Below are 20,810 nucleotides of genomic sequence, written 5' to 3' on the forward strand. Positions count from 1 at the left end.
CTCCTGGTTTAATAAGACGGATGGCGAAGAAGACAAGCCTGTTGACTATAACAATGGAGAACACACGGAAGACTTGAGAGAAGGGAAAATAATAAACACGAAGCCTTCGAAACAATAATGAGGTAGGCCAGTTCTGCTATAACGTGGAGGAATGGGTTAGATACTGTGAGAATTACAATAATGAAAGAATGTCTGAGAATAAAGCACATGTGAAAATGGAGGGAAAATGAAACAAGTCGAAAAATATTTGATGTGAATTTTGGGTGAAATTATCATATGCATTCTAAAGTTATAAAATGATTCAATACACGAGAAAGTAATAGATGATGAACAGAAGTCATTTTGATGTTGGTGTCATTATGAATATCTTTTAGTTGGCATTCATAGACAACCAGACGACCATCAGGATAGTGACCACCCTCAGATGACAGACGTTCCTGGATAGTGACAAAAATTAAAATTGGTGCTTTTCCTGGTAAAACAAAATATATTATGTGTTTATTATGCGAATGAAGGTAATGTGTATTTGTATGTTATTACCTGTACTTGTTTTGAAAAAAAATGAAAATTAAATAATAAGTAAAAAAGCAAATTTGGTCTGGAATATTGGAAAGAGGAAGAATAGGTGTTCGTAAAGTACACGTATGTGATTTATTACCATAACATGTATTTTCCTCCATACTAATGATATCAATATATTCTCCCTGAGTGACAACAATGCATCAGGATAGTGACGAACATCAGGATAGTGATTAACATCAGGATAGTGAAAACCATAAGATAGTGACTCACATCAGCATATGTTAACCATCAAGATAGTGACTAACAGTCAGATTTTCATATCTCGAATCTTCGAAACAATGGTGACTTGTTGACTTGTTTACTTACTGAATTATTTAAGGTAGCTCTATACTTTTGGAAAACTCATAATTTTTTTCTAACAGGTTTTATTTTCTTCATTTTTCTACTTTTTTTTTAGATATTTGAGCTTGAAATGTACAACCCGTACAAAGCTACCCGAAAATAGATAAAATCATAAAAATGTTTTCTGTAATATTAGGGTGACTGTAGTATCAGTCCTGTTGATTTTTTGTCCTTAATTTCTAACAGTTTTTGTAAGCTTGAAGTTTTCAACTTCATTTCATCCAGGGCTATGATGGGTCATATTTGACTATTTTTTTGAAAATCATGCCACAAAAAACATTCCACATCAGATCTTGTTTTAGTGTTATCAAATCTGGTTTATGTCTGTTATTTTGATGATTTTCTCCAAATTTTGTGTTTTAAGGAAATCCGTAGGCATTTTTATAGTTAGATATATATTTAATGGGGAGAGCAGTACCGGAGCAACGCACAATCGGAACAGTTTAAACCGGAAGTACGAAAAAAATTTAACCATCCATACCTGCAGGTCATTGATCTCAATGTGTACTTTTGCTTACGTATATGTTACCGAAACAGAACTCCGATTTTCGACGCGAAAAAGAGCTTTGCTCTTATTATATTTAGACAATTTTCACCTATTGAAAAAATATCAAAGTGGAATGCCGTAGCGTATCGTAAACCATTCTTGAATTCAAATCAACCTTGGCAGCTTCGGGTTTAGCGTCAAATGAATTGGCATGGTTTTCAAAAGTATGGACCTACCTTAAAGAATGACGCTCGGGATCTATAGTGTATTTTTCATTTGTTTTTATTTATTGAATTAAAATTTCAGAATGCAATTTCTGCTCTCAATTTAGTAATTTTTAATAATTACAGTATTATAAACATAGCTAATTTTTTTTCTCAATATTCTTCTATATGTAAATATATATCTAGGATAAAAGAGTTTTACAATATAAACTATATGTCAATATCATCCAGCTAAAGGAATTTTACAATAATATAAACTACAAAATGTATGTTAATATCCTCCATCTTGATGCAAAAGTGTTTCGATCACTATTCCATATGTAAGTTTCATCAAGCTTAAGGAGTATCACTATTATTTTACATGTAAATATCATCCAGCTAAAGGAGTTTTACCTTATCTGCGGGTAGGCTTTATTTTCAAATCTAGGAAGATCATCAGTACCGAAAACAAAAATGAAAATTGTTTGATTATACATGTATTTGTAGACATGTGTTGTTCATAGTACAAGTATGTTTTTACCTTCAAATTATTACCTTAACCGTTATTGAAAAGACAGATTTGATTAATAAATACTATCTAAATCTCTGAAAATAATCAATATCCTTTGAGAAACAATAACAATTTGGTACGTTTGTATATCAAGTTTGTATATGTTGTGTTCCACAAGTTTTCAATGATATATAATGTTACCTACATGTAACTTTATTAAAAGAGGAAAATCACAATCGCGGCTTTTAAGTACCGGATCGACAGACAGACAGAGGGACAGACGGACGGACGGAGGGACAGACAGATGGACGGACGGCCAGACAGACAGACAACAATCTTGATTTCCTCTTTACAAGATTTTATATCAATCAACCAATAAATGTGCTATATTTCAGTTTTTGACCTAGTACATGTACCTGTATGTTTAATTTATAGATGTACATGTAATTACATTTCTAAAAAAATAATATGATTTTTTATTTGTAAATATCCAAGTCTGAAATACACGTTAAACCTACGACTCATTAACATCTAATTGTTAATGAAGCTGAATAGGAAATCCACTCAATTAACCCCGGAGTAACAAGTGTTGTTTGTTACATTGACCTTATTACCATTTCCGATTAGAGCAGTGCTAAATTACTGTTGTCTGTATAGCATTTTATAGATTTGCTCTTCTGTAACATTTATGTCGGGGCGAATCCTAAGTATTGTTGGACCCTGATCAAACTGGACCAGTCCGAAAACAATATTGACCGATGTATTGCGGCAAGTACTGGCGTCGTTTTTCTTTCCTTTTTTGTTGTTCATTCACGACTTTAAGATATATTTTCTTTCTGTCGGCCTGCCAGTTAACGTAATTCTGTAGAGATTTCTGAAGGGCCTCATCCGGAGGAAATCGACTCTCCTGTTAACACAAATAAAACGTAAATTATATCCAACTGTTTTAGAACGACCTACAAAAAAGTGATACTATAACAGCACATAATACAACCATGTACAAGTATTTCGAGATGTGCATCGTAGGCATCTCAAATATTTTTAAAGATATTTAAAATACGAATTAAGTGGTGCAGATATTTTAATGATTAACAAATGTACATTTCGAAGTGATGTATCGTAGTTCTAGAAGTTTAAGATTGAGAAGTTTAAAATTATTGCAGTGCTTTAATGAAGTGTCACCTAGAAAGGCTAAAAAGGATGTTACATGGCCACTCACGATCGATTTTCAAGATTTTTAGTGCTTATTCCATAACTATCTTAATCCTGCGATTACAGCGCTACCTTTTGTAAGTTTACGTCCGCTTCCTACTAGTACTCCTTTAATGTATCATATTAAGGCTCACAAACCGAAGATGAATTGTTTTTGTGTATTAAAATAGCATTTCATATTATCTTTTTAACGATATACCACACTTCTCATATCTGTTTGGGTTTTCTTGCAATTTCCAGCTTTGCTCTTAATTTTTCATGAAAATAGAGCAATTTCATTTTATTAGTTTTTTATTAAATCCTTAGATAACATTAAAACCCCATGTACCCTAAAATTTTATATAAACAACAATTAAAATTATCTTTTTAAATCTTAAACTTCTCCTTTAATTAAGGTCGATGTTATTCGTTTTAACACGCCTGGTAGTCCATTATCCTAACATATTACAGACCCAATATCAGGTTTCTAGTCCTCTTAGTTATTCAAAAGAAGTTGTTTATTTTAGTCTTTTTAACCCCTGTGACCTTGAAGGAAACTGCGAGTTCAGAAGGGCCTTTTTTGCAATTTTAGTTAATTTTATGCCTTTTAGCCCTTCCCAAAAGCTGGAAATAGTTCAACCTATCTTTCCGTGAAAATTTATTTTCCTGCACCGGAACCTCATTACCATTTATCTTGTAGAAAATATTGAGTTTTTATTATAGTTTTTCGTTTTTTATAGAATCTATGCTAGAATCTATTCAAAATTTGTAATGTTCCAATCATCCGGTCTTGTCATTTTAAATTATCGTCTGTATCATTATTAATTTTAATCATGTTGAATGGTTTCAATAGATGGATTCCACTATTCATTTCTAGTTTTAAGTAAAAGTATAATTTCCAACGAATTCGTTTTGGGTTTTAATCTGTTATCTAGGTACCCTTCTAATCTCATATCAAAGTAACGATTTACTGTCTCCTCAAACAAAAAAAGCATAATATCATTATGTTTCTAATGTAGATTTTGATATATCAAGTTGTTTTTTCGGGATGATATTTTTTGCGATTTTGCGGTGTATTTGTTGGCATTATATATGAATAATAAGCCAGAAAAAAAAACACATTTTCATACCATGATGTCCAAAGTATATGCATTCAATAGATATCAGACAGAAAATGTTATGTTACAGCTATCAACTCACACATTGTTCTAGATTTCGTCGGACGGATTCTGTGGATTTCTCTTCGAAGAACTTCTTTGAGATCATTATACATTCCGCTCCATTACTAACCAGACTAAAGGAGGGCTGGACCTCTCTACTAATTACACTGTGAACCCCCTGTCAATAAAATCATACCGGTAAGGACAAATCTCGGCTATCCAGGGGGTCGAACGTGTCTTGGTATGCGAAGGTGTAATTTGGTATGCGAAGCAAATATGGCGTCGAAAGCTCCGCTTCGAGTGTCAACCGTGACTGGAAAATCACTCATGTCTCTTCTATGCTTCATGGATCATTCTCATAGATGTTGCGCTTCGGTGACAAAATTATTTCAATTTTTCTTAAATTGAAATCTATTGAAGAAAAACCAATCGATTTCACGCAAAAAACATCACCTAGGCATGATACAGGACTTTGTTTGGCTGAATGTAAAATTGTAGTTCGTTAGAACGACCGTTTGATAGACAGAATCCTTTAAAACAACCTATAAAACAATGTTTACCCTGTGTCCACTGTGAGAAATTGCTGAATTTACAGTATCGATCATTTTATTTCTGTGTACGCAATCATACACCTTCGAATACCAAGACACGTTCGACCCCCTGCAATCGTTCTGATCATTCATTTCAAACTGTATCTCTGAAACTTAATGAATTTGTTCCAGGCAGGGGATTTCGGAAATTTAATAGTAGTTTATTACAGGAACAAGAGTATCTAGTATAGTAAAAATATGTATTAGGAAAACGAAACTAAAACATTTTCTTCCTGTCTATAATTTAAATATCGCAGATCACATCTCTCACTCTGAAATTGACTTCATTATCGATGATCAATTATTTTTAGAAACACTGCCTATGCAAATTAGAGGTAAAACTTTATCATAATCATCCCTTAGGAAAAAAACCAAAACATTAGGAAAGAAAATCTTTTAAAAAAACTATTCAGGATATCGAATAAAGAAATGATATAGACATGGTTGAGTTAGAATTCAAAAAGCGAGAAGAACTACAGGCAATTAGAGAACAAAAGATTAAATGAAGTATAGTAACGTCATGTGCTAAGTGGTTAGGTTTTTGGTTGAATAAGAGCAGGTACGAGACAATTTAAACTACAAGTTTATTTTTTGAATCTGTTTTTATCTTAAAATCATACTGGGATAAAATTACAACTAGATAAAGATAAGATCACGCTTTCGAATCTTCTATCTGGAAGCGAACCATTTCCGCCATTTACATTTCCGCCATTTACATTGCAACGACAACCCTATCTGTGACATAGTTTCCCCACCCTGATATTCTGTAGTAAGCTATAGCCACACTTTGTACAGTCAATAGGCAGACAACTCAAACACAAAACAGCTTCTTAACTTACAAAGTATTGTCCCCTTTCAAGGACTTTGACCAAAATAAACATTGGATTGAGATCAGCCTCTGTGAGTTTGAAGTCAGTCGGTGTGTTTTTATCAAACTCCTCAGCTATTGTCTTCCTGTCTTCCCCGTGTGTCGCCTTTTGCCTCCATAATTCTGAAAAGATCATGCCATTTTTTTATATGAATTAAATATTAAGCCTAGCTATCTAGTGTTCAGTAAAACAGTTCTATAATTAATACTACTGTCTACTATATACCTTCCTTTCTCTTCTGTATTTCTTTCTGAATATTCTGCTCCATGGTTACCTTTCGTCCTGATTTTCCTGAAGAGAAGTATGCTCCCTGAGGACACATTAAAGGTAATTATACTCAAAACAGCGTTCGAGCGTCGGGGGACAATTTCAGCTTTAAACAAAGCACAAACGCAAGTTTAAAAATTATATTTAATGCAATTTTCACTCGAACAGACTTAGGTAAAACATACAATATCTGAATATGCATGTATATCTTTGATAGTTCAGATCCATAAAGACATCAGCAAAGCACGGAGAAAAACTTTCGGTTAAAACTGGAAATCCGAATCGCATCAAGTGACCGACATCGGCGTTACCTGTACAAATCGGAATAGATCGAAGCTTCCCGAGTCGTATCACGTGACCGTTATCGAAAGCTTTCGAGCTATTTTCAACGTGAACACGAGAAAAACAATATATATATTTACTGGATTATTTAATAATGTTGCGATTACTAATGTTATCAAAGTAGGAAAATATTGAAAGTTTAAAACTTAAAGACACAGAGAAAAAAAAACGTCGGACACTTTAAATGTTGTTTGTTATAAAGGAAAAAGAGCAAGTCATAGATCATGATATTTAAAAGGTGGTTTTATAATAGTTATTTGCAAGAAATATGATTTCAATAAAAATATGATTAAAATCAGATAATCCATGGTGCATAGGTTAAATACTCGTATACAACAGCAGAATCAACTCCTCATATTTGATATTCTCAGTGAAAAATGGCACAACCCTGTCTAATGAAAACGAAATGGAATAATTACCTTAGATGTTTTATGTATGCTAGGCAGTCGAACCTTTTGACTACTTGTTTTGAGTTCATCTTTTCCATTTTTTTCAATCGAGTCATCACTTGGTAAGAGAGGTAATCTAGTTTCATTTCCATCAGAACGTTTGTTTGAAATGATCCTAGCGTTATGTTTGTTGATGATGGCGTCATAATCAAGGACACCCAACCTTTCTCTAGGATTGTTCACACCTGGTAGACTCTGCTCCTGTAATTAAACCAGAACTACTTTTTATTCTTTCAGACTTCTGACTGGTCAATATTTAGATATTGTAAGGTCAGTGGAAAATAGAATTTTTTTCGGTATGCAACTTGCATGCATTGTACCACATTTGAAAATCTGCGTTGGCATGGTTACGAAATAAGAGGCTTCTGATTGGTCGAGTTTCGGATAACACCCGATTTCAATGAAACAATGTAAGTTTTAGTGCAAAAAAGCCAAACCAAAGGCCTTACCGGGATAAATATTAAAAAAAATGCAACCAATAGCAGTCCACCAAACTAAAGGCCTAACTTGGTACCAAATAGAGGAGAAAAAATGTAATTTATGCTATGTTGATAGCAGCGCTGAATTTCACTATCTTTAAAAATGAAAACTCGGAAATTAAAGCTTTTAGAGAAAATGTTTTGCTCAGTATTATACCAAATATGGTACTTTTAAAAAAAATCAGAGCGGCTAATGAATGTTACGAAAGTTATAAACAAGAGCGGTAGTGATATTATTTTAAATTGAACACTATCCGTAACTTTCTGTATTTTTATACAATGTAAATTGTATATCCATCTAGTCATGCATATGATTGTATACTACAATGTATCATGCCCTCATTTAACACATTTCCATTTGTTTGAGGAAATCAATAAAAATCCTGAATCTTGTAATAACAAACAAACAAAAACAAGTCATCCTAGCCGGATAACAAAGAATGATCTATGTCTGACAATTGAAAGAGGGATTTTTTCTCTGCTTTTCAAACTGCAACTATCAAAATAAAAAAGTTGGCGGCCGGTCGGCCATATTATTGACCGATCGGTCCTGAAATCTGATATGCACAACTAGGGTCCTGGGAGAATCTACATATGAAATTTGAGATAAATTCCTTCGGTATTTTCTGAGGAATAGCGGTAACAAACTTCAACTACCGATCGGCCCCAAATCCATTATGCCACAGGCGGTTGACAATGTATGATACACAGGTTTACTGCAAAGTATATGTACAACTGATACAAGACATTATGATAAAATCTCCACATGAGATCAGCTTTCTGGTGGGATGACTTACCAGTCTCCTCTCCATTTCGTATCGTGATTTGTACATTTCAGGTTCTGACTGCCATCCTTTCCAGAATTCTGCCAAGTCTGTATCACATTCTCTTGAGTAGACTTTAAGGCCTTTCTGTCTCTTCTGATAAGGCACTCCATAGGACTGGCGCTTTTTGTCAGTTTTCGTGTCTGTGCGAATTCATAATGACATTTTATTAAAAAAAATATATTTAAGCAATATGTGTTGAAAAAGCAATAATTCCATGAAGAGTAGAATCATTATTCTTTGCTTGCACTGAAGGGAATGTTTGGAGGAGTTGCATAGAGGATCAAAATGCGCCCTCGATAAAGTTTTGAACTTTGAATTTAGATAAGTTACATAAATTCATAACATACATTACATAAATTCACATTTGTTTATAATACATCATTTCAACCACAATAGCTAGGTGCTGTTATTCAACTCTCAAGTTATCAAATAAACAATGCAGCTTTTGATCAACAATTTGGTTATACCACACATGATATCATGCCTGTTTATCCAATTTTAGATTACGGATTTGATAACATTTCTCATAACTGAGGCAAAATAGCTCATGTAACTATCATCTGATTTTTACGTCCTCATAATTTGGAAGCGCAATCCGATTGTTGGAAGCGGCATTGACAGATTTACTTAAATAATTGACTGTCACGCATCCTTGGTAGCATTTTAGATCATATGGTTTATTATATTCAATGTCATTAACAACTCAGATGATTTAATAATAGCTTGCTATGTGTGCACAGTACATTTACACATGATGACACGAATAGAAAATACTTTTTACGACCGTGTGTGCATAACGAATTTTTATTTTTGAAGTTCTAAATATAGGTCATATTGACATTATTTTGTATGATGACACAACACATTGTCTAGATGAATCTATGACCATAAAACGGACATTTTGTATAAAGTATGATAGATAGGCAAAAACAACTTTTAATTTGATATAAATTGCTCCATTTTTATATTGAAAACCCAAGAAACTGTAAGAAAACCGCTTCAGATAAGCTCAATTATTGTATACCGTTGCTATGCTGTGACACCAAAATGATTTCTCTTAAAACCCCTTAAATGATACATTAAGGGTGCACATAAAGGAATCGCGCGTAAAACGTGTTAAAGAAGGTGGCGCTGTAGTCGCAGGATTAATCTATTCATGGAATTAGCACTGTTCCAATACGTAACTTTAAAATCGATCGTGGGCGGCCATGAAACCTTGATCTTTGAATATAGTTGATACAAACGTCCTGCGGTAAAACTTGATCAAAACATTATTGACATGTTAGGCTCGCATATAACATATTTAACTCTATGACTAGTAAGTTATGTTGGTGATTTTGAATGTAATAGATATACCGCTGTGTATCCCTGGGTTAGGAAGTTCCTCGTCCGTTTGTGGCAGGACCTCTTTCAGTTTCTTCAATACCGACAGACTTCCCTTTAATGAAATTACAAGAGTTTTGTGTCTGCCTGTAGCATATTACAAAGTGCAGATATATAAAACACATCAAAAGCTGCCAGCGCCACGTAGTATTTAAGGTAAAGTGCATCGATAACTCATTCAATGATATTGTTTAATGGAATTAAAACATTAATTAGCTATGTTCACCTCTCACATGTATGCAGCCTTCTCATTACAACTCTTTCAAGATTAGTATATGATGTGGGGGCAGGTGGAACAGATCAAACCAACCACATGATTTAGTTTACAATTGTAGCATAATACATACCGATTTAACAATGTATATCCATTCTGAGTGGTTACTGTCACGGACGAGAACTTGGCCTCGCCTGTAACAAATAGTAAATCTCATCACCAGTATATCACCAGTCATCACCTGTATCTCAGCAGTATCTCACCTATATCTCACCAGGTTTTTTTCACCTGTATCTTACCTGTATATCACCGGTATCTCATCACCAGTATCTCACCTATATCTCACCAGTTGTCTCACCTGTATCTCATCTGTATATCACCAGTATCTCATCACCAGTATCTCACCTATATCTCACCAGTTGTCTCACCTGTATCTCACCTGTATATCACCAGTATCTCATCACCAGTATCTCACCAATATCTCCCCAGTATCTCACCTGTATCTCACCAGTTATCTCACCTGTATCTCACCAGTATCTGTTGATGAGATACGGGTGAGATACAGGTGAGATACTGGTGAGATATAGGTGAGATACTGGTGAGATGTGAGATAACTGGTAAGATACAGGTGAGACAAAGAACGAGTGAACCAATTGATATCTTCTTTTTGCAACATTAGTAGGATTACAAACAATGATTATCATAATTCGAAACAGAGACCAAGAACTAATGACGATAAATCTTGGTATTCTGGGGATTGTAAATTGAAATACAGAGTTTACAAAAAGCATTGTGGAAGTTTTCTCAATGTAAGTCCATGCAAACCACTCTGATCTTATTGTCAAGGAAAAATAACTAACATGGATTAAAACAAGATTACGGCGGCATCAAGGCAATCTGATGTTTTTTTGTTTTTGTTTTTTTAAGAAAACACAATTCCAAAAGGTTTTCAAACATTTTAGGAAGAAAAACAAGCAAGCAAATTGTAAAAATAACGAATGAAACTTTAACAAACATTTTAAATCATCCCTAAGCATATATGAAAATGACGAGTTTCCTCGAGATTATCGAGACATCGAACGGAGAGTTGTTGGATAATATTGTATCAGAAAGAAAAGTTTAATAATCAATTTCTTTTTTCAAACTTTTGTGAGATCCGCTACGCAGATTCACACAGTTTGCAAACCAAAATTTCTTTCATACCCCGATGAAGTTAAAAAAATTAGTGACATCAATGCTGACATGTATAATCGACCGAGGACGTAGTCTGAAGTTTCGGGTCGATAAGGTCATTATTTATCTTGCTCGTCCTAAGTCAATGTCATTCGGACGGATAAAAAAAAAGAATTTGGATTAAAGACAATTATTATAGGATGATTTGTCGACCGTATGACGCTTTCTGGCTTTCATCCAAATGTGTATTGAGTTAATACAGTGTGTAATTATAGATTATTTGACGGTGTGCTGTTATAATAAATGATACGGAAGTGGATGTATTGAACATCGTTACACCTATAAGTATATATTGTGGCAATTTATCGTTACACACTATGCAAATAAGAATGTATTGACTATGAGGGAAATCGATAGTCTCCTAGTGCGAGAACCATAGCTAGAACTCCGCTATGTTGCTCTATACTTTCTGTAGAGGTTTGTCTCTCGACATCGGACATTCACATATCAGATAAAAGTTAAAATGAATTAATCTTAGACTGACAAGGTTATCGCACGTCCAACGTTAGGTTTACATACTCTTATCGTTTCTTCATTCGTTTTCTAGGTATAATTATATGTGTTGTGTCAAATTCCTACTGTTTCTGTCGTTCACTGACGACGGCCGCATACCATAGCATGGCATGGCTTTCATGGTAAACGTTTGTAACATGTAGTACTTCAAAGTTATCTATGTGTTGAGAAATGCAAACAAATATGCAAATGTTAGTAGCAGACTACGTTACGATTAATCAAACCTTCCTTTATGTGACAAACATTTCAACTTGTTTAAAAATCAATCAGTTTTTCAGCCTATTCTTAATTAAGATAATGAATATTTTATATACTTACTTGAAATAATGGAACATGCAAGCATTCGGATTTTGGGCTAGCAAATGGACCGGCCAGTTCTGGAGAAATTGTATATTCCTCGAATGTATAAAGTTCAAAGCATCCCCTAGTGTTGTCGTTACCATACTCACCAAAGCGCACAGTATTAACAAAGGTTAAAAGAAAACACACAATAGTTACTATTATAAGACTTTGTCAGCCTCCGATTGCGAGCTCTGCATGGTACACCCGTGCCGTGCGGTAAGCTAAGGTTTTCAAGTCCATAATAAACTATATATGACAATGGTAAGTTTGTGTAAAGTTTCTAATCGATCATGATAACAGAGCTGACGGACGCCCATAGACATCAAAAAGGAACGAAAATGCTGTTATCGACAATTAATGATGCCGTTAAATAAGAGTGTGTTAATTGTAGTGTGTTTCTATGTACTGACGTGTTGAAAAGACGCGCCCTATTGGTTTAATGCTATCGCGTAAGACCCAGCGATAAGTTATGTCAGGTAAATTCCGTATGGTGATTTTCCTACCTATCAGTACAGTTTACATAGGATTCTAACCGCCGACGTTACTCCTAATGTTGTCGCCAACAAATACATACCTGTTGTGATAAAATGGTTTTTAAGCAATGCAGAGTGATTCTGTAATGTGGGGGTCATTATTTAATGGAATGTCGTTAAGCAATAAGATACAATATATGTATAGTGTTACCATTGATTTAAATAATGATAAAAATTAGTTGGGAAGGGAACAAACAAAAGTATTCTATATAATTGTATAGATTATGTAATTGATGTATCTCTGTTATGTCATCTCAATGTATTTGTTTCATTGACCTCCTGTTACACACGGGTCGTGTGTCTGGAGAGAATAAAATAAATTTAATAAACTTATCTGCAGTGTTTCTGTCAATCATTGCTATGACCAGAAACATATATACATAGAGATTGGCAACTCCGCCATTTTTACGATCGGCAGATGTACCTCTATGGGCATAGGGGTTATTAGACAAACTTTTAAATAGTTAAATACAGCAGAATAACTTTGAAATGTAATAAAAGTTCAGTAATTTTTAGATGGTTTGGGTACGATTTTGGAAAGAAAAAACAATTTACTTATATATTAATAAAACTAAATGCACTTCCGGTTTTGAATATCTGATTTTCGAAAAACTAGTTAAAGTTGCCGATTTTCATTCTTTCAAAAATCATTAAATAACATCAATTGGAAAAACTGATCACATAAAACCATCATATAATTTTTAAACTTTGTATTAATGCAAAAATATCATGTTGAACAGAATACACTTAAAAGTAGTTAGTCAAGGCAAAATGCCTATAAACCGGAGGTCCCTCTCCCTGTCAACTAAGACAAATAAGGAGTTTCCAATCTCTATCTATATATGTTTCTGCTATGACACCAAAAATGACATCGCCTAGGTTGCTAGTTGAATAGAGTATCTTTTGATCATCCTCTTTCTACCTATAAGGCAGTAAATATGTCATTGTTCTAATGTAATCATTACCTGCCGATCCTTGATAGCACAGGGATCTGAGAATTAGATACAGTTTATATTATTATGGACCCAACAGAGTGCCCCAAGACCATGGTTAGGCTTTAGAGGTTCAGACCAAAAATCGCTAAAATTCATACTCTATACAGTACTATAATTTCGATACGGTTAGATTTGGATTTCAATTTTACATCATTGTGCCAAATATCAGCTACAGAATTTCTTACTTTCCTACGGCGGCACAGAAGTGAAAAATATTTTTTTATGTAGGACGAAATTATTTTTTTTATGTAAGACAAAAAATATTTTTTTATGTAAGGTGAAAATATTTCTTGTGTTACACAAACTGTTTTACGTGAACACGTAAACGTTTTACGTCCTCACGTAATAAGTTTTACGTGAGCACGTAAAAAAAAAATTCACCCTACATAAAATCTTTTTTTTTGTCCTACATTAATTTTTTTTTCGTGTCACTTCTGTGCCGCCATACTTTCCTCATAAGGCCATGAAAAAAATGTGTCTGTTCAGGGTTACATTGGCAAAAAAATAGTGCCGGTCGGGAGGATTTTTTTTATCACGGCGATGGCGTACTGTAAGCAGTCTCAAGATCCCCGAACCCGTACCACGGGAGCTAACTCTTATATATAAATGGCCAATAGTTTAAATGATGTCATTACTAAACATGTACTTGTACCTGTGAATGAAACAAATTGACAAAAATGTTTTTTTATTAATGATAACATGCATTAAACGCATACTCAGTTATACATTTTTTGTATGACTATTTATGTTCGATAATCATTATAGTACATTTTTGTACATGAATCTTCAACTCCTAGTATTGACGGTAAGCCAATAACTTTTGCGACTCTACAAAATTCTTAATCTCGTTTTACATTCCAATTAAAAAAATTAAAAAGCCGTTTCGGAAATGTTTACGTGGGCCTTTAAGTGAATTATTAGATAAACACAATTAATTAAAGATAAGTAGGGCGATATAACATATAAGACAAAATAAAAATGGATTATAAGTAGAACCACGTCCTCGTCGTTAAGTATGAAAAATATACATAGGTTAAAATATATGGCGAAGCCAAGGATTTAAAAGTCCTTGAGCTAAGCGTTTTACACGCAGCTGTCAATAAGAGTTAGATCCCGTGCTCACATACGCCATCGCTGCGATACACGATAAAGACAAGATTTTGCATAAGTAACTACTAAAATCTTTAAAATACATGTACCTTTGAAAATGCAATATGTTTCGGATTGCGGCGTGCAAGAAAACACCGATTGAACAAATGAAAATTTCAATTATGATAAATTTGACACAATGATGTAAAATTGAATTTCAGATGTAACTGTATCAAAATTATTATTGTAGTCAGAGATAGTTAACTATCTAAACTCTGTTGTAGTTTGATAATTCCTGGTACGGTGATTAGGTACGGGAACGGGGACGGCGTACACGAAATCACCTCAACCTTCAGAGCGACCCCTAGCGGAAAATAGAATCACTACGGCAGGTAATTTGGCGATAACAAAAATGGCGAACGAGATCACTCACGCTCCAAACAAAACATGGGAATTGAGTCTGTACGAGCTGCACAGGACACCACAGGAGGCAATAACAGATTCGACAGAAATAGCTGTGTCCCCAAGGAGTCTACACAGTGAACTCATGTGTCCGATTTGTTTAGATATGCTCAAAAACACAATGACAACAAAAGAGTGCTTGCATCGTTTTTGTCAGGACTGCATCATCACTGCCCTCCGAAGCGGCAATAAAGAATGTCCAACATGCAGGAAAAAACTGGTATCAAAGCGGTCTTTGAGACCTGACCCAAATTTCGATGCACTTATTTCTAAAATCTACCCTAGTCGAGACGAATACGAGGCGCACCAAGAGCGAGTCCTTGCTAAACTGAACAAGCAGCACAGCACTGCTGCCTTGACACACAGGTAGCAAAATTGAATATTAATCAGTAATGGTCATTATAAATAAGAATTTGAATATTTGCAAAAGAAATAAACCAAAGTTTTATGGTTAAATCTGACAATTGTAAATGGAATTTCAACCTATTGACATTTATAATTATTAAAGACCATTAATAAATCTGTAACACTAACTAACAGGTTTGGCACAACCCTGCATATGGCCTATGGGTAACAATTATGGGATCCAAACAGTAGTCGTGATTGTGTGCCAATTTTACTGTGCGTCCAGATTTCCGAATGTCTGGAGCAGTTGACGAATATTCGTGATGGTGTCAAAATTATTATGCCCTTTTTTGATAAAAATGTTCAAAAACAACTTCATACATTTTTCTGTTACTCAAATGGTAACTGTTACCCATATGCAGGGTTGTGCCCAACCTAATAAATGGCATGGATTAACAGGTTTATAGGATTTTAATGGAAAACTAATGGAAACTTATATTTGATTAATAGTATTTTAATTGATTCTGCATATAATAATGTATATAGTCCAACTACATGACCAGTTAATAGTTTCTGAACAGTTAGATAGTTGTCACGGATGTCCTCAAACTTTTTTATGTGAAAAATAATTGCAATTTCGTTATTTACATTTAATAGAGATTCATTTATAAATTGCTACTGCTATGTCAATACAGGTGTACAAAACATGTATGATATCAATGCTAGAATAAATATTACGTTATTGAACAGAAGTATTATATTTTAAATTTCCTCATTTTGTTGACTATATCTGGTAATAAAAACTATAGGTAAATAACAAGTTCATTACTACCTTCTTATGTCATTTTTTATAGTCATTTGTTATACTTTCATTATTTTGATTGTTTTTTATCTTCCCTCAGTATTGAAGAAGGATTGAGATTACAGGCAATGAATAGAGCCCAAAGGGTACGAAAACACGCTACAGAGCCCGATCGCCTCGAAACAGCCAGTACTACATCTAATGATGCAACACCAAAGAAGAGACCAAAACCCTACTCCGATGATTCCAGTACAGAGAACTCGGTCGGGGAAGGTGGTTCTGAGCTCGGACATCCCACTGAGCCTGCAGAACGTGAAGCGCCAGTTAGTGACATCGAGCTTGTGTTCAGACCATTACCTATCGACTCAGAGTCAATGGCAGCTAACTTTGATGCATCACAGACACGCTATATCAAGACAACTGCAAATGCTTCAGGTGAGATCAATCAACATTTGTTGGTGTTAAATTATTTTCAATGTTGTAAGTAGGGATGTAAAATTATATTAAGCCATATATATGCGCATGATTTAAGCATTTCAACGCACAATATGATAATCTTTATTATAATCAAAACTATAACTATGAACGATTTTTTGGTCATTTGACCTGAAGTGTCGTCGGCCTTCTTCTCAATAACTGTAATGCCCAGGGTACTTGATCATATTGGGTTAAAATCTTTTAAACAAGTTATTGTCAATAACAATGAGCCCTAGATACATGTACCTCATATTGGGCCTATAGCATGTGGGTATGAACGCCTAGATAGGCTACCAAGATTGTTCAAATCAATGACCTTGACACAGGAGTCAAATAGGCAAAAGTCTTTAAATAACTTCTTATCAGTAAATAAGAGGCCTAGAGACCTGATATTGGGTCTGTAGTCAGATGACTGTTAAGGCTCATGGGCCTCTTGTTAAGGTCGTTTGACTAGACGTAGACAGAATTGAGAAAAACATGAAATTACAAAATAGAAAGAGTTAAAAGTCTGATAAAAATGATTGTATGCCAGAAAAGACCAAGGATTGCCATCAGATATTACTTACATTGTTAATTCTTCTCTTTTATTTTCAGTGGATCATTTATCAAAATATCTTGCTATCAGACTGTCACTGGAATCACAGAAGACTGACGGTGGTAAGAAAAAATTTAAGGAATCCCTTAACTTAAAATTCTCCATAGGAAGGCATTACATATTTTAAGGAAGGCTTCGAGCTCCTTAAGATTGTTTCCTTAACTTTTGTTATGCTGTGTTTATGGGGAAATTTATATAATTAAGCTAAGGAAATCCTTTAAGTTAAGGAATGTTCATGAAACTGGGCCCTGGTCCTTGTTATTCTAAATTCTATCAAACCGGTTATTTTCACGAGTTAAAAGTTTCGTGATCTGAATTAAAAAAAAAACCCAGAACAGTCCAATTTTAGCAGTTTTAAATATTTGTGATCTGGCTTTAAGGATATAATGTATCAACCATTTCTTAACATTTCGCTGATCAAATTTTTGCGATCATAGCAAAAAGATTATTTCTGTGAAAGTCACCTAGCTTTTAATGCTATCGGTTGGCTCTGGTTGTGACTTCTTGGGTTTGCAGAATGAAACCAATTTACCACAGTATTTAGAAAATGTGAAATATACACTTGACCATAAGTTAGGGAGCACTCCTATTTTGTGAAGGACCTGATTTTGTCAGTTATTTAAAAGCACAAAAAAAGACAGAAATTCACATGGATATACAATAATAATTTTTTTTTTTTTTATCTATGAAGATATCTTAAATAATAAAAACACCAGCAACAGGTGTAACAAACAACGTCAAAACACGTCCAAATGCATCTGTACTCAGCCAGCCCAAATTTATGTTTTGTATAAGTAAGGGGTCTATTCAGAACATGAAATCGTCGAGTACGTGTGATACTGGATAGTCAGTCAGAGTGATTCATAAAATTTAACGATACATGATATCAGGGGTGACATAAATGTCCATTCATTTCGAAATGAAAAGTTCATTGCTGTCTAAAGTATAAACTGTACTCCCTAACTTATGGCCAGGTGTATATATGTGAATTTAAATTGTAGCCACATGTTTGTAAGCGTCCTCTGATTGTGTGTTTCCAGGTGGTGCTAGCAGTGACACGAGATACAGTATCCACATAGCCAGTACTCCGGGATGTTATACACTGTTGAGTGGAGTTATGACCCTGGAACAAGTCAACGAAAAGTATTGGCGCGTGAACAAGCCTCTGGAAATGTACTTTGCCACCATGAAGAAGACCGGAGAAAATACACCCAGTCATACTCCAACTAAAAAAGGCAGTGAAAAGTGAATCAGTAATGGAATTTTAAAACCTTCATGACCTATAGTTATCATGTTCCATCGTTGTGCGTAAACTTTCATTCAAACGACTTCGTTTCTATAACCGAATGGCCTGGGGTACTGATATTTGGCATGTAGCATGCTGAGATGGAGGGCAACCAAGTTTGTTAAAATGAATGACCTTAATTTCATTCAAGGTCACAAAGGTCAATATGGCAAAAATCTTAATATATCTTCTTGCAGTTGTGAATAATTAAGAGACCTAGAGACCTGTGGCTGTTTTACTAAGCTTCTTTTATATTGTAACCTTCATTTAAGTTAATATATACGTGAAATTTGTTACTAAACTTTGAATCTTTAGTGGTCAGCATGTTTTTAGAGCGTAACTACAGTTACTAATGTCTGATTGGATACAGTGAAGATGTAGATGGTGCCGTAAACGTAACTACAAAATTTTTAATTCAAGTTTTCGTAAATTTCTTACGAACGTTTTAGTAAAACAGATATATTGTAACTTAAGTTTTGACTTACGAAAATCGGAAGTTAAAATTTTCATCATTACATAAGAAGTTTAGTAAAACAGGCAACTGATATTGGGTCTGTAGCATGCTAGCGTTAAGAGCTACCAAGTTTGTTCAAATAAATGACCTTGACCTTTATTCAAAGTCACAGGGGTCAAAAAAGCTAAAATCTTTAGCTGATGTTCTTGTGAATAACTAAAAGCCATTGAGATCTGGTATTGAACCTGTGGCATGCTGGGATGTAGTGCTACCAAATTTGTTCATTTGACCTCCATTCAAAGTCACAGGAATCAAATAGGTTATAATCTTTAATGATGTACTGGACTTCCTGTTTACCCTATTTCTGCTATATATGTATTGTATTTATAGTCAGATGACAGTACATGCCCATTGGGCCTCTTGTATAAAGTGCATATATACACAGATATTGAACTTCAAAATCTTGATTACTGATTACGTTTGAACTATTCGCTTGTCATCATTGAATGTTGGTGATGTAAGAACAATACAAAATACCTGGAAATGTTGCCGAAAGAAATAGATACGCATATATTTATCAGATATAACCCATGTGTCAATATTAAGTGCATTGCTAAAATTTAGTGAGATCTGGTAATTGGAAGGTTTCTGACCGCTGAAAATAAAAGAAAAGGAGCAAATCAGTAAGATGTACATGTCTCGTACTTTGTAAGAATATTGTAAAATATGATATTTGTTTTGTAAACGTAGCTAGCTTCGTATCTTTTTGTACACATTGTCATATACTTTCTTTAAACGTATATATTCATTTCATACCTGTGTGTACATTGTATTTTACTGCTTATTTGATTCCTGGTTGCATATTAAATGTGTCAATGTTTTAAAGTTTTAGAGTTGTTATTATTCACATTAAAATCTGAACTTTGGTAAGATAGTATTGTCAGAGGCCCTGTATGGGGAATACAAAACTTTTTCAGGGTTTTAAGTAAGATTTATGATAGATTGTCAGAGTAACAGCTAAATATCAATAAAAAAGAGAGTACATCAGTCTCCTGTCATGTTTTATTCTCGCCAATTATAGAATGTGTATAAACTTTAAAAATAAACTGTAGAGCAGGTATTTACTGTCAGAATAAATGTTCCTAGAATAAATCGTACTCTTGTGATACAGGCGATCCTTTGTTAATAAACACCAGTTTTTTGCCCACCATCATCAAATTGCCTTTCGTCCATGGTTCATGGTCCGTCTGAAACAACGCTTAATAATGCTATTTCTCAAAAGGTACTGAAGGATCTGTCTTAATTTTCATATGTAGGTTCCCCTAGGGCACACAGAGTATCATGCAGATTTGCAGAAAGATCGGAAAACCAATATGCCCACCAGGCAGCAATCTTGGATTTTGGTAGTTGATGTTTGTTGCCGCTATTTCTCAGAAAGTACTCAAGGGATCTGTCTCAAATTGCATATGTAGGTTCCCCTAGGGCCCTAGGAGTGTCAAACAATATGGCCGCCAGGCAGCCATCTTGGCTTTGGTTGTTGATTGTTACTGCTATTTCTCAGAAAGTTCTCAAGGTATCTGTCTCAAATTTCACATGTGAGTTCCCCTATGACCGTAGGAGTGTCATGCAGATTTTCAGAGTGATAAGAAACACAGCATGGCCGCCAGGCAGCAATCTTGGATTTTGGTAATTGATGTCTGTTACTGCTATTTCTCAGAAAATTCTCAAGGTATTCGTCTCGAATTTCACATATGAGTTCCCCTAGGACCCTAGGAAAGTCATGCATTAT

At 34.4% G+C, this 20,810-nt stretch overlaps 2 protein-coding genes across 2 annotated transcripts; one reads left to right on the plus strand and one right to left on the minus strand.

The window, feature by feature from the left end:
* Positions 1-1,854: 1,854 nt before the first annotated feature.
* On the minus strand, positions 1,855-12,432 carry LOC138324043 (uncharacterized). Its single transcript, XM_069269049.1, has 9 exons — positions 11,961-12,432; positions 10,030-10,090; positions 9,656-9,737; positions 8,270-8,439; positions 6,964-7,194; positions 6,161-6,245; positions 5,906-6,057; positions 4,517-4,654; positions 1,855-3,032 (listed from the first exon to the last, which is right to left on the minus strand). Exons 1-9 carry the CDS (start codon positions 12,083-12,085, stop codon positions 2,850-2,852), a joined length of 1,227 nt encoding a protein of 408 aa, XP_069125150.1. The 5' UTR covers positions 12,086-12,432; the 3' UTR covers positions 1,855-2,849.
* A 2,563-nt stretch (positions 12,433-14,995) lies between these two features.
* On the plus strand, positions 14,996-20,065 carry LOC138324044 (E3 ubiquitin-protein ligase RING2-like). Its single transcript, XM_069269050.1, has 4 exons — positions 14,996-15,429; positions 16,311-16,645; positions 17,282-17,344; positions 18,323-20,065. The coding sequence occupies exons 1-4, from the start codon at positions 15,014-15,016 to the stop codon at positions 18,529-18,531; spliced, it is 1,023 nt and encodes a 340-aa protein (XP_069125151.1). The 5' UTR covers positions 14,996-15,013; the 3' UTR covers positions 18,532-20,065.
* Positions 20,066-20,810: the final 745 nt, after the last annotated feature.

This window comes from Argopecten irradians, chromosome 5 (genome assembly GCF_041381155.1).
Source record: "Argopecten irradians isolate NY chromosome 5, Ai_NY, whole genome shotgun sequence".
In the NCBI taxonomy this organism is placed as follows: domain Eukaryota; kingdom Metazoa; phylum Mollusca; class Bivalvia; order Pectinida; family Pectinidae; genus Argopecten; species Argopecten irradians.